This window comes from Neomonachus schauinslandi, chromosome 8 (genome assembly GCF_002201575.2).
Source record: "Neomonachus schauinslandi chromosome 8, ASM220157v2, whole genome shotgun sequence".
Taxonomy (NCBI): domain Eukaryota; kingdom Metazoa; phylum Chordata; class Mammalia; order Carnivora; family Phocidae; genus Neomonachus; species Neomonachus schauinslandi.
Genome location: NC_058410.1, coordinates 52,969,556 through 52,984,146, shown reverse-complemented (window position 1 = coordinate 52,984,146; position 14,591 = coordinate 52,969,556). Strand labels below are relative to the sequence as shown.

Sequence of the window (14,591 nt, the reverse complement as noted above, 5' to 3'; positions counted from 1 at the left end):
AGCCAATACCTAGCATCTAAAAAAAAAAATTCCTCTGCCTACAGTGGAAAAGACTTAAAAAAAAAAAGCATTCCAAACAATGGCCATTAGCTAATGCAAATGGATTAGAATGGATTGCCACACATCTTCCTGTCATAATACCAGTGAGTCCTTAGGAACATGAATTATTTTATTTCTATAACTCCAGGATCCAATCATAGCAACTCAGTGAATATATGATGAATGATGAGCAACCACTCAAAAAATATGTAGAGTGCTGAATCACATTTGAAGTAATTGTTGCGAAAGAACACTCCTGCATCTGGTTTTGATTTGTTGAAGCAAATAACTAGATAAACGTCATGGTCAATGATGCACTCGAGAGAGCTTCATTACATTCCTCAACGTCCTCCCCCACCCTCTTCCCCATCAGTCCTTTGGCAACCTCCTACTCCTATTGCTTGCGCCCGAGGTCTGAGCTTCCCGCCATGCAGTGGAGTACAGTGGACAGTCTCGTCCTTCGCCACCCCTCAGTACAAGCTGGGAGAACTAGAAGAGTATTGTTCTCTACAGAGAACCTTGTTCAAAGTGCTTAGTTTTAAAAAATATTCATGAAAACTTAAAAATTTTTAGAAAGGACACAAACATCTGACTTTTGAGATTGAGATACACACATGACAAACAACTGCTAGACTTTCAATTCTGGTTTCCTCATGGAAGAGTTACCTTTTAATAGGTACTTCACCAATTTAAAGAGATTAAAATATTACACAATTTAAGTAACTTAATTTCATAAATAACCAGTTTCACTTTGTGTACACACACTGAATGTTTTCATCTATATGTTCATTTATTCTGTTGATAAAATGTCGGTTTCTTCAGGAAAACAAAACTGAAACTACATTAAGAGTTTCCATTAGATTAAATGCAAACCAGGGTTTGTTATCAAATCTTGATCAAGAGAAGAAGGGATATGGAGTTCTGAGATTGGCTGGAGAGACAGGAACTATAAGCTGAAGGCTCAGTTCTTTCACTATTGCAATATGGAAGGTTTTTTTACCTAAAGTACTAATTAGAGGGTAATGTACTTGCGTGGTTGGGAAGTATGTATGTAGCACACAAAGGGCAAAGGAAAACAGCCTGGTGGGATTTTCTAAGGTCAAGGTGATCCTGTTTTTTTTAAGCACTGTGGTGAGTTACTGGGTTGTGAATTTATCCTCTCTAGAGTCTCAAACACAGAAAGCCAGTTGTTTGAAAGAATAAAACCTCAGACAAAATAGCCACTAGAATAGAAATACTTTTCTTGAATATTATCCTTCAAGAAAACCAGGAGATGTGCACATTACACAGTTTCGTTTGGTCACACATTTCCTCAAACCCCCTTTTGCTTGTTGCTACCGGCTGGCCTCACTCCTGTCTACTGCACTTAGGGTGACCAGCTGCTGTCTCACCTGACACTGGAGCTTCTCAGAAAAACCTGACTCAAAAATTGAACCCACCTTCTACTTGTAAAATGAAACAAATCCTCAGGGGGGCTACTGACTGCCAAGGAAGAGTCTCACTAACACCTCTGAAACAAACTAACAAAAAAACAGGTGATGGAAATTCCAATGAAGAAACTGCTTTGAGTATATTGTAGAAATTATATCCTAAATTTAGAACCAGAACAACCATTCATGTTTTTGGTAATTTTCAAATTTTATTTCCAACTACCGCAGTAACAAAATACCAATTCTGCATGGAATGTGGCAACCTTTTAAATCAATAAGGTCACAAATTAGTATTCCAACAGTACTTTGGCCTACGGAGATTTTGATAGGCGAGGACTATTACAGTCTTATAATATTACAGACATATGCTTCCTCAGTATCTAGTAATAAAAATATTCATTTTACCTCAATGATTCATCATGTATACATTTCTACTCTTTATAAGCACTATCCTTCTGGGTTGCAATGTGTGAGGGGGAAATTCCTCCCACACATGGGCTTTTCTATACCATACAGAAATAGCGATCACTTCCGCAGTAATGTACATTATTAAATTTTTAGTTGAAAGAGTGAATTATCCTATTATATCCTTTCTCTGGAAGTAAAAAGACACACACCATTACAAACGTAAAATGAGTCAAACTTCTATTTTATTGACAGGAGTCCAAAATGAATACAAAAAAATGCCTCCTTTGCAAGTTATGTGTTTTTTTTTTCCTTAAAAGGCTTCTGAGTCAGGTGGATTAAAAGCTAAGAATGTATTTCAGCTTTTATAGTGAACCTTTTAAAAAAGGTTTAATAACATGAGTCACCAACATCAGAGAACATATGGTCCCACAATCATTTTTAGACCTACAGCTTATAAAAAGAATTAGATCCTGCACTGATCTGCTAAAATAGAGGCTTAAAAATGTTTTAAGCCATTAAAAGCCATTTTTTATAATCTGTCTGATAACTCTGGGCAATTAAGAAAAGTAAAATCCCCAAATGTAGCCCTCTATATTATGTGGAATGGGACAGAATGCCAACTTATGACCAAGACAGGTAAAAATAAAAAGTTTAAAGCTATGAATGGAGCTGTTATAAATAGTCTTGTATCACTGCAAAATGTCAATAAATGAATGACAGAGCTTATCAAAAGCTTAAAACTTGAGCAGATGTTACTAAAAACATGTGTGGTGTTTATCATACTTTCATGTTTGCTGAAAACTAAAGCTAAACAAAGAAAAACTGCTCACTTATAGATTGGTTTTCATGTACCTTTACTTTTACTGGGACCATAAATTGATCAGATAATACATAGCCCACACTTCTGGACAGTTATAACAAAGGGTTTATTATCATTTGCCAATGAAATAAATGCACCATCCCATACTTGAAAGGCTTTAACAAGCCTTAAGCATTTTTCAGACTGTACCAAGGCATCACCACTGCCTAGTTATATTATGCACCCATTTCTAGTAAAGAACTAAACACCTCCCTCAACATCAGTTCTGCACTGTTTCTGGTTTCTTATACACTTCCAAAACAGCAAAAAGTTGCAAATACTGTGGTCCATTCATAGTACTGCTTAGTCATCATCTTCCTCCTCTTCTTCCTCCTCCTCAAAGCTATCTTCAAAGCCCTCGCTGTCCTCCTGGTCTTCATCCCCTTCTATTGCTGTATCCCACTGCGGGTGATTTTCTGGTACAGGTTTAGCCTCATGAACTTCCAACTATAAAGAAGAATTAAATGCAGACATCAGAAATTTGGGGAGGAAAAATGGAAGAAATATCTGATAAAGAAAAGGTTTTCTTTGACCACAGCAATTATAAAGAAACAGACTTTATGGTTGTTAACTCTAAATTTAACATATTTATTTACAATAGACATTCATCCCAGAAATAAAAAGGTAATCTAATATGCGAATGCAGTTAAATTTCAAATACGGTCTGACATTTTAATTCTATAGAAGCTATACTATTTATTCTGTACAATGAAAGATTAATAATTGTGATTCTTGAGCAAGAACACTGAGTTATGTCTTAGTAAGTCTTATGTCTTAATAAGTCTGCTGAGAGAAGAAAAACTCAAGTGTGACTTTCAAAAAAGTATTTTGCAGCCTCCATATTCATGAAGTGAAATTCTATAGACAATGGAAAGAAATATGGTACCCTCGTGGGGAAAAAACAGGCCTGCCTTTCCCAGCTCCCTTTACTCTGGGACTCCAGTACACCATGCAACAACATTTCACCACAACGCTACACAACAGAAGGCCTTTTATAAAAACCTCAAGTGAAACTGGTAAACATTGATAGGAACGTGCTTCAAATGATACTTATACAAAATGTATAAGATGATAAAAAAAAATTAATCTCAGAAATTAATAAACACTCCAACAGAATCTGTGGGAAAATACATGTACTTTTCTAAAAAAACAAAAACAAAACAAAACCCAGAACCCAGTTGGTGAGGCCCTGTAAAGTCATAGAAAATTATAGTACATTAAGAGTATCACTTAAGGGCACCTCGGTGGCTCAGTTGGTTAAGTGACTGCCTTCGGCTCAGGTCATGATCCTGGAGTCCCGGGATCGAGTCCCACATCGGGCTCCCTGCTCAGCGGGGAGTCTGCTTCTCCCTCTCTCCCCTCTTGTGCGCTCTCTCTCTCTCATTCTCGCTCTCAAATAAATAAATAAAATCTTTTTTATTTATTTATTTATTTATTTACTTTTTAAAGATTTTATTTATTTATTTGACAGAGAGAGACACAGCGAGAGAGGGAACACAAGCAGGGGAAGGGGGAGAGGGAGAAGCAGGCTCCCCACAGAGCAGGGAGCCCGATGTGGGACTCGATCCAGAGACTCCAGGATCATGACCTGAGCCGAAGGCAGTCGTTTAACCGACTGAGCCACCCAGGCGCCCAATAAATAAAATCTTTTAAAAAATAAATAAACAGGGCTCCTGGGTGGCTCAGTCGTTAAGCGTCTGCCTTCGGCTCAGGTCATGATCCCAGGGTCCTGGGATCGAGGCCCACATCGGGCTCCCGGCTCGGCGGGAAGCCTGCTTCTCCCTCTCCCACTCCCCCTGCTTGTGTTCCCTCTCTCACTGTCTCTCTCTCTGTCAAATAAATAAATAAAATCTTAAAAAATAAATAAATAAATAAATAAATAAATAAAATTAAAAAAGAGTATCACTTAAGTAATTTATATTTAACATTCTAAATCATTCTAATAACTTATATTTGAGGTTCTAAAGCATTATGCTCCTTCAACTCAAGTTTATTATTAAAAGAGCAAGCCATTGAGTGTATCATATATGAAGTATGAGAAGACATCTTTTTCCCTCTATTACTCTACATTTCAGAACTAGAAATGCTTTCCTAGTATATTAAGCACTTATTCAAACAGGCAACCATATTTATTAGTCACTATTCTTACCTTCAAGGGTTTGATCTGATCCAAACCCATATAGGAGTCTGATCTCAGAAACACTGTATACTGATAATTTCCAGGCTTGCCTGGTGCAGGAAACTTCAGTTCTACCTAGAAGAAAAAAAACAGCACTTAAAATCCGTATTTTGAGAAATGGAAAAAACAACATCATCTAGGTCTTTTATTATATTCTTTAATAATACACTAGTAAATGTGTTTCCCTGAGTTCTAGGAGCCATTCTAGCAAATTATCAGACTCAAGGAGGGGATCATGGGAATCCCAATTCATAGCCAGCTGGTTAGAAGTACAGGTGACAACCTGAGACTTGTAAATCTGAAGCACATGGGGGACGGGGAGTCTTATGGAACTGAGCCCTTACCCTGTGGGATCTGAAGCTAACTCCAGATAAACAGTGCCAGCACTGAGTGAAGTTGCAGGACACTCAGCTGGTATGACAGAGAACTGCTCGGTGTGGGTAAAAACCCACACACCTGGTGTCAAAAGTGGTGTGAGTGTGACAGTAGTGTGAGGAAATGAGAAACACAGGAGAAGTGAGTTTTCCTTTAAAAATGCCCAATGCTGAAAATACCATATGATTTCACTCATATGTGGAATCTAAAAAACAAATGAATAAACAAATAAAAAACAGAATCTGACCTATAAATACAGAGAAGAAACTGATGGTTGACAGAGAGAATGTTGGGGGGGGGAGATGAGGGGATGAGCAAAATGGGTGAAGGGGAATGGGAAATACAGGCTTCCAGTTATGGAATTAGTAAGTCATGTAAACGAAAGGTACGGCACAGAAAATACAGTCAATAATATTGTAATAGCATTGTATGCTGATAGGCAGTAGCCAAAGCTGTACTCATTGTGAACATAGTATAACATAGAGAAGTTGAATCACTGTTACATACCTGAAATTAATGTAACATTGTATGTCAACTATACTCAAATAAAAAACATGTCAGCTATATTCAAATAAAAAATTTTTTTAAAACATGCCCAGTGCCTTAAAAGGTCAAGAAGATATTTATTTCCTATTAAATCATAAACTTCATATATACAAAGAGTTACAAACTCTTAAAAATTTCAATTCCAGGGAAAGGAAGATGGCAGGGGAATAGGAGGACCCTAGGCTCACATCATCCCATGAATACAACTAGATAACTACCAAATCATCCTAAATACCCCAGCAATCGAACTGAAGACTGCCAGAACAAACACCACAGCTAAGGGCTGTGAGAACAGAGAGAAGAGGCCATGTCGAAGAAGGGAGGAAGCGTGGAGACATAGTTTGGAAGAGAAATGGATCATGGCCACTGTGGTAGGGAGGGAGCTGCAGCTGCAGAGAAGAGCAAGAGACAAACCAGCACATAGGGGAGTGCATGGGGAAAAGGAATTCCCATAGCATTTCCAAGAATTTCCCTCTTGGAAAGCAAGAGGGCCCAAATTTCGTGAGTTCTTGCAACCAGCAGGGCTTAAAGCCTGGAGTTTTAAAGGTCAGCACGCTTGGCTCTGGGAGAGCTCAGATGGTACTGGGGCTGCTCTCAGAGAAAAGGCAGGGCATACAGTCCATGGACATAGAGCATGGAAACAGTGACCTGAAAAGCGCATGGGGCTCACAGTGCGGAGGTATTCACTCATCTCAGAGGGCATCACAGAGAGACCCCTGGCTGGGGCCATTACCCCCACCCCCACTTCTCAGCATAAGACAGGACCACCTGCAGGAAGCAGTGGAAGTGCCAATTCTCATTACCTAACTTGCTTACACCAAGCCCCCGGAACACCTGCACTCCAGTGGAACCACCCCTCCCAGTTACACTTGCCTCAGTCCCAGCACAGTGGGCCCCAAGTTTGGCAGGGCCTCAGTTCCCATGGCTGGTGGCAACAAGACTTGTTTCACAAGCAGACCAGAACACACCTAGTTAAAACCTGCCACATTCAGGCCACGGACCAAACACCACCCACCAACAGGCAAAGGGACCCTCTGCAGACAACTGGCCTGAAAGATAAAGCAGGCAGAACACAAAAGCAAAGCCCACACAGCACACATTGGAGATACTCTCTGAAGCACCAGGCCTTAGGGAACAAGGGACACTACACTGCAGAGCACCACAGCACCTCCTCTAAATAAAAGCCATTACTCTCAAGAACAGGAGACATAGCTGACTTTCCTACACAGAGAAACAGGCACAGAGACTTAGACAAAATGAAAAGACAGAGGACTCTCTCCCAAATGAAAGAACAGGACAAGGCCACAGCAGAAGATCTAAGCAAAACAGATATAAGTAACATGCCTGATAGAGAACCTAAAGCAATGATCATAAGGATACTCATTGGGCTTGAGTAAAGAGGGGAAGACATCAGTGAGACCATTAACACAGACCACATTCAATAGCAGAGATAAGGAGCTCAATAAACAAAACGAGACACACTTGATGGAATGAATGGCAGGGTGGAAGAAGCAGAGGAACAAATTAATGACCCAGAAGACTAAAGAAAACAATACAACAGATCAATGAAACCAAGAGTTGATTCTTTAAAAAAAAAAAAAACAAAAAACAATAAAATTGATAAACCTCTACCCAGTTATCAAGAAAAGAACCAAATAAATAAAATCACAAATGAAGGAGGAGAAATAACCATCACCACCACAGAAATACAAACAATTATAAAGAGATTATTATGAAAAACTATGTGCCAACAAATTGGACAGCCTAGAAGAAATGGATAAATTCCTAGAAACATATAACCTACCGTACAACACTAAAACAGGAAGAAATAGAAAACCTGAACAGAATGATAACCAGCAAAGAAATTGAATCAGTAATCAAAAAACTCCCAAAAAACAAAAGTCCAGGATCAGATGGCTTCAAAGGAGAATTCTACCAAACATTTAAAGAAGAGTTAATACCTATTCTCAAACTATTTCAAAAAATAGAAAAGGAAGGAAAACTTCCAAATTCATTCTATGAGGACAGCATTACCCTCATACCAAAACCAAATAAAAATAACACACAAAAAAAGAGAACTATAGGCCAATATCTCTGATGAAAACAGATGCAAAAATCCTCAATACTAGCAAAATGAATCCAACAATACATTAAAAAAATCATTCACCATGATGAAGTGGGATTTATTCTTGGGTTGCAAGGTTGGTTCACAAATCAATGTGATACATCACACATCAATAAGAGAAAGGATAAAAACCATATGATCATTCCAACAGACACAGAAAAAGCAACCGACAAAGTACAAGACCCATTCATGATAAAAACCCTCAACAAGGGGCACCTGAGTGGCTCAGTCAGTTAAACATCTGACTCTTGATCTCAGCTCAGGGTCACGAGTTCAAGCCCCGCACTGGGCTCCATGCTGGGTGTAGAGACTACTTAAAAGAAAAAAAAAAAAAAAAAAAAAAACACCTCAATAAAGTAGGTGTAGAGGGAACATACCTCAACATAATAAAGGCCACCCATATATGCAAAACCCCAGTGCTAGCATCATCCTCAATGGGGTAAAACGGAGAACCTTTCCCCTAAGGTAAAGAACAAAACAAGGATGTCCACTCTCATCACTTTTATTCAACACAGTACTGGAAGTCCTAGCTCCAGCACTCAGACAACAGAAAGAAATAAAAGGCATCCAAATCGGTAAGAAAGAAAGAAATCTTTCAGTATGTGCAGATGACATGATACTATACATAGAAAACCCAAAAGACTTCACCAAAATACTGCTAGAACTGATAAAGTCGCAGGCTACAAAATCAATGTACAGAAATCTGTTGCATTTCTATACACCAATAATGAAGCAGCAGAAAGAGAAATTAAGCAATCAATCCCAATTACAAAAAATGGGATTGTACCCAAAACAATAAGATACCTAGGAATAAATCTAACTAAAGAGGTCTATTCCTGTACTCTGAAAACTATAAAACACTGATGAAAGAAACTGAAGACACAAAAGAAATGGAAAGACATTCCAGGCTCGTGGATTGGAAGAACAAATATTTTTTAAATGTCTATACTACCCAAAGCAATCTACACATTCAATGCAATCCCTACCAAAATACCAACAGCATTTTTCCAGAACCAGAACAAATAATCCTAAAATTTGTATGAAACCACAAAAGACCCTGAAGAGCCAAAGTAACACTGAAAAGGAAAAGGAAAGCTGGAGGCATCACAATTCCAGAGTTCAAGTTATATTACAAAGCTGAAGTGATCGAAACAGTATGGTACTGGCACAAAAACAGACACGTAGATCAATGGAACAGAACAGAAAATCCGGAAATTCAACCCACAATTATATGGTCAATTAATCTTCGACAAAGCAGGAAAGAATATCTGGTGGGAAAAAGACAGTCTCTTCTACAAATGCTTTTGGGAAAACTGGACAGCAACATGTCCAAAAGAACCTAGACCACTTTCTTACACCGTATATAAAAATAAATTCAAATGGATTAAAGACCTAAATGTGAGACTTGAAACCACAAGAGTCCTAGAAGAGAAGACAGGCAGTATCTTCTTTGACATTGGCCATAGCAACTCTTTTCTAGATATGTCTCCTGAGGCAAGGGAAACAAAAGCAAAAATAAACTATTGGGACGTCATCACAATAAAAAAAGCTTCTGCAAAGTAAACAATCAACAAAATCTATGGAATGGGAGAAGATATTTGCAAATGATATATCTGATAAAGGGTTAGTATCCAGTGGGGCACCTGGGTGGTTCAACTGGTTAAGTGTCCAACTCTTGATTTTGGCTCAGGTCATGATCTCAGGGTCATGGGACTGATCTCTGTGTCAGGCTCCTCACTCAGCCAGGAGTCTGCTTCTCTCCCTCTCCCTCTGCCCCTCCTGCTCTCTCTCTCAAATAAATAAATCTTCAAAAAAAAAAAAGGGGGGGTTAGTATCCAAATATATAAAAAACTTATAAAACTCAATACCCAAAAAACAAGTAATCCAATTAAAAATGGGCAGAAGACATGAACAGACATTTCTTCAAAAAAGACATACAGATGGCCAACAGACACATGAAAAGATGCTCAATATGACGTATCAGGGACACACAGGTCAAAACTACCATTAGATATCACCTCACACTTGTCAGAATGGCTAAAATCAAAAACATAAGAAACAACTGGTGTTGGCAAGGATGTGAAGAAAACAGAACCCTCTTGCACTGTTGGTGGGAAATGCAAACTGGTGCAGCCACTGTGAAAAACAGAACTGAGGTTCTTCAAAAAGTTAAAAACAGAAGTACCCTATGACCCAGCAATCACATTACTGGGTATTTACCCAAACAGCGGTCATGGTCTCAGGGTCGTGGGGTCAAGCCCCATGTTGGGCTCTGTGCTCAGCAGGGAGTCTGCTTGAGATTCTCTCTCCCTCTCCCATGCCCCTCCCCCTGCTCTCTCTCTAAAATAAATAAACCTTTTTTTTTTTTAAGATTTTTTATTTATTTATTTGACAGAGAGAGACACAGCAGAGGGGGTGGGAGAGGGAGAAGCAGGCTTCCCGCTGAGCAGGGAGCCCAATGTGGGGCTCGATCCCGGGGCCCTGGGATCATGACCTGAGCCAAAGGCAGCCGCTTAACGACTGAGCCACCCAGGCGCCCCAAAATAAATAAATCCTAAAAAAAAAAAAAAAAAAAATGAGATACATGCACCCCTATGTTTATAGCAGTATTATTTATAATGGCCAAATTATGGAAGCAGATCAAATATCCATCAACTGATGAATGGATAAAGATGTGAAATATACACACAATGGACTATTACTCAGCCATAAAAAAGAATGAAATCCTGCCATTTGCAATGACATGGATGGAGCTAGAGAGTATAATGCTAAGTGAAGTCAGTCAGTCAGAGAGAGACAAACACCATAAGATTTCACTCATATGTGAAATTTAAGGAACAAAACAAATGAGAAAAGGGGGTAAAAAAGAGAGAGAGAGAGAAAAACCAAGAAACAGACTCTCAACCATAGAGAACCAATGGTTACCAGAGAGGAGGTGGGCAGGGAATAGGTGAAAAAGGTGATGGGGACTAAGAAGTGCACCTGGATAAGCACCAGGTGATTAAAATAAAAATTTAAAGGAAAAAGTTTCATTTCCACTTAGACAAAGGAAGAATAAGTTATTAAGATGGCATTTGGATGTTCTGGTGATCTGCCTCCAATCTCCAAAATCCAGATTTTGTAGGCAAGATTATATATTAAAACAAACAAACTAGGAAAAACAAACTAGAAAATTCATGGGACTATCATTTTTTAAAATTAATCTCACAGTTTGACCTTTCTCAGTATACCATAAAACACAGAAATCATAAAAGAAAAAAATTACTACATCACACTACCAAAAAAACCCAAATAAATAATGTTTGTATTTTTACTTGGTAAAAACAACTGCAATAGTAAAACAAACTGGGGAGAAATATTTGCAACAAATATCACTAAGGGATATAATATTTAAAACAACAATAATTCCCCAAACCAATTAAAAGACCAATAACCCAACAAAAATGAACAATGGTCACAATCAGACATAAAAATAAGTACAATTCAAATACACTGAAAGATGTTCAGTTTCACTCTTGAGAGAGAGACAAAATTTAAACTATACTGAGTAAAACCAGCATAGTAAAAAGTGATCAAGGCAAGAATCATCAAAGGGTATTAAAATGAGTGGGTAGAAGACTAGTAGAGAACAAGATATTAACATAGTGTCCAAGTATTACCTGAAAGATTAGAGGAAAAAAATACCTTTTATAGTAGAGAAAAGCCTTAAGTAAATGTTCAGCCATGGTATCACCAATGTGGGGCAAACTGATATAATGTGCCTCATTAGAAGGTTGTATCACTCATGTAGTATTTTTGCCAAAAATATTTAAGATGAATGTAATCCTGAGTAACCAATGAGACAAATTAAAACTGAGGGATATTCTACAAAATATTTTGCCTGGACTCTCAAAAATGTTGATGGCATGAAAAATTTAAAAGCAAAAACGCCAAGAAGAGTTCTAGAATAAAGAAGAATGACAACCAAATGCAATGCATGATCCTTGAATGGATCCTGAATTTAAAAACAGAACAAAAACTACAACAGACATTAGTGAAACATTTAAGGAAATCTGAATATGGACTGCACATTAAATACCATATCAATGTTAAATTTCCTGAATATAATAATTTCATTGTGCTTATGTAGGAGATGGCCCTTGTTCTTACGAGATACATGTTTAAGTATTTAGAGTTACAATGTCATGATGTCTATAGGCACACATGCAGAGAAAGATATTAAACTATCTTAAATATAAGGCAAAATGTTAATTGATAAGTGTAGATAAAGGATCTATGGGAGTTCATGGTAGTGTGCTTGCAGCATTTCTATAGGTTTGAAACTTTTTAAAATAAAAGATGAGAGGGGGAAAAAATAACACTAAGATGCCATTTTTCACCTTTCTGATCAGCAGTGACATTCAAAATGTCTGATATACTGAGAGAGAAAGGGCATTCTTAAACATTCATTCTCCCTATAGAGAAATAAATATCTAGCGATACCTACCAAAATTACAAATATACACAGCGTCTGATTAATTTTAACTCTATGAATTTATCCTATAAATGTTTGTACATGTGCAAAATGACATATGAGGTTATTCACTGCAGCAAAAGAAATAATTTATAAGTCCATTAAATTGTAGAATGCTAAATAAACAACCACACAAAAGAGTATAATGCAGCTGTAAAAACAAATGAGGAAGGTTTTTCTGCAGTAACTTGGAAAAAATTCCAAGTTATATCATTGAGAGAAAAAGGTGTATGCTATTTTATATGTAATATTGGAGAAAATACACATGTGTATTTGCTTGTAATTTACATACAGTATCACATGAAGACTACATAAAAATTTTATAACATTGATGGCCTCCAGGAAGGAAAGTGGGTGACTGAGAGACAGGGATGTTTCAATGAGTGTACTTTTGTATATCTTCTGAAATATTATTAACTAGGTGAATTTATTATCTGTTCAAAAATAGGTAGAACTTAAATTTAAAAAAAAAAAATAATAAAACTGCTCTATCCAAGAAATACCCTTAAGTTAGCACTAACTTTAAGTGTCAAATAAATAACAGCAAACTACTTCACACATTTACTACTTGGTTATAAAGGGGGGAAAATACTTTTGGATTAAAAATCAACATCACAGGGGCGCCTGTGTGGCTCAGTCATTAAGCGGCTGCCTTCGGCTTGGTTCATGATCCCAGGGTCCTGGGATCGAGCTCCGCATTGTGCTCCCTGCTCTGCAGGAAGCCTGCTTCTCCCTCTCCCACTCCCCCTGTTTGTGTTCCCTCTCTCGCTGTGTCTCTCTCTGTCAAATAAATAAATAAAATCTTTAAAAAAAAATTATCACAGAACTATCTTGAAATTCTAAAAAACCTTGCTCTTGTCTACCAAATCCAGGCAGAAAGAACTTTTCTAGAGAAGTAGCATGAAACAATCAAGAAAAACGGATAAAATATACTCATCACTATGATATATTAGTAATGACATTAACAATGAATAATGCCACATAATCAAAAATTCCATTCTAAAAATCTAATTATCAGTTCTTAAATTTGTTTTTAAGACCAAAGATATTTATCTTAGCACTAATCCAATGAGTATGAAAATCATAAATTTTTGTAAAATATAATTAAATTCTGGACAGGAAAGCAAAAGGCGTATGTTCTTAGACACTAACAGTGAAAACTCCCAAAAATAAGTTGAAAACAAGTTTTTAAGACTGATAGAGTTGCCTACCTTTAACAATACTGTATAAATTTCCAATCAGTCACCAGAGAACAGTTACAAAATGTGCCTTAACAAATAAAATACAATAAGCCAAATATGATAAACTGATTTCTAAGGAAGACTTTATGAAGCAGCATGATGGTGAGATGCCATATATTTGTAAAAACTTAAATAATGTTGTTGGATAATTACCTCTTCTGTATCTTTTAGTGTACACACATGATACGGCATAGATATTAACGTCTGTTCCTTCCTATCTGCAATATAAAGCCACCACCATTCTTGTTTTTCCTGCAAAGAAAAAAAGAGAAGTTTATATTATCAGAAAGAACTAGAGAAATAACTGTTTAGCCTTGTCTCCTTTCAGAGGTATTGTTCTGGTTTTATCACTGCAGTATTTCCAGCACAGATACAGTGCCTGGTATAAAACAGATACTTAATATTTACTGAATGAATAAATCATTATTAACCATTTGTAGATCTGCTGTCCAAAAGAATTCTGCATGTAATTTTAGGGTTTCAAATGGCCCCTTAAAAAACCCTAATGATGGGCCTCTGTATTAAAAACCCCTATATTAACCTTAAATGACAAAAGATAGCCTAAAAAATAAAACAATATAAACTACTACAATATCATCTAGCAAATAATCTTAGTAATCTTACCTAGTAATAAGCAAAAGCCAGAAAGTAGGAGTGGAAGGGACTTGGGAAACCAAATCAGAAATCATTAAAACATATTACTCATAAGGGAGCATCTCAGATTTAAGAGTCTATTTATACCTTTCACTGCACATGATTTTAGTAAGTGCAGCATTTTTAGTTGTACTCATAAAAGATTAGGCATAGAAAAAGAGCTCAGTAAAGAAACTGCCACCAGAATGCACAGTGACAGAAAAGTATTTAAAAAAAAAAAAG

The 14,591-nt window shown here is 37.1% G+C and overlaps 1 protein-coding gene across 1 annotated transcript in view; it reads right to left on the bottom strand.

Annotated features, from left to right (window-relative positions):
• Positions 1 to 2,101: 2,101 nt before the first annotated feature.
• SEC63 (SEC63 homolog, protein translocation regulator) overlaps positions 2,102 to 14,591 on the bottom strand; it is a 72,349-nt gene continuing 59,859 nt past the window's right edge. Inside the window, exons 19-21 of the mRNA XM_021693065.2 lie at positions 13,869 to 13,967; positions 4,886 to 4,990; positions 2,102 to 3,183 (exon numbers count right to left, since the gene is read on the bottom strand). Of these exons, the coding sequence (XP_021548740.1) occupies positions 3,040 to 3,183; positions 4,886 to 4,990; positions 13,869 to 13,967 (348 nt within the window). The 3' untranslated portion in view covers positions 2,102 to 3,039. The remainder of the gene's footprint in view (positions 3,184 to 4,885; positions 4,991 to 13,868; positions 13,968 to 14,591) is intronic.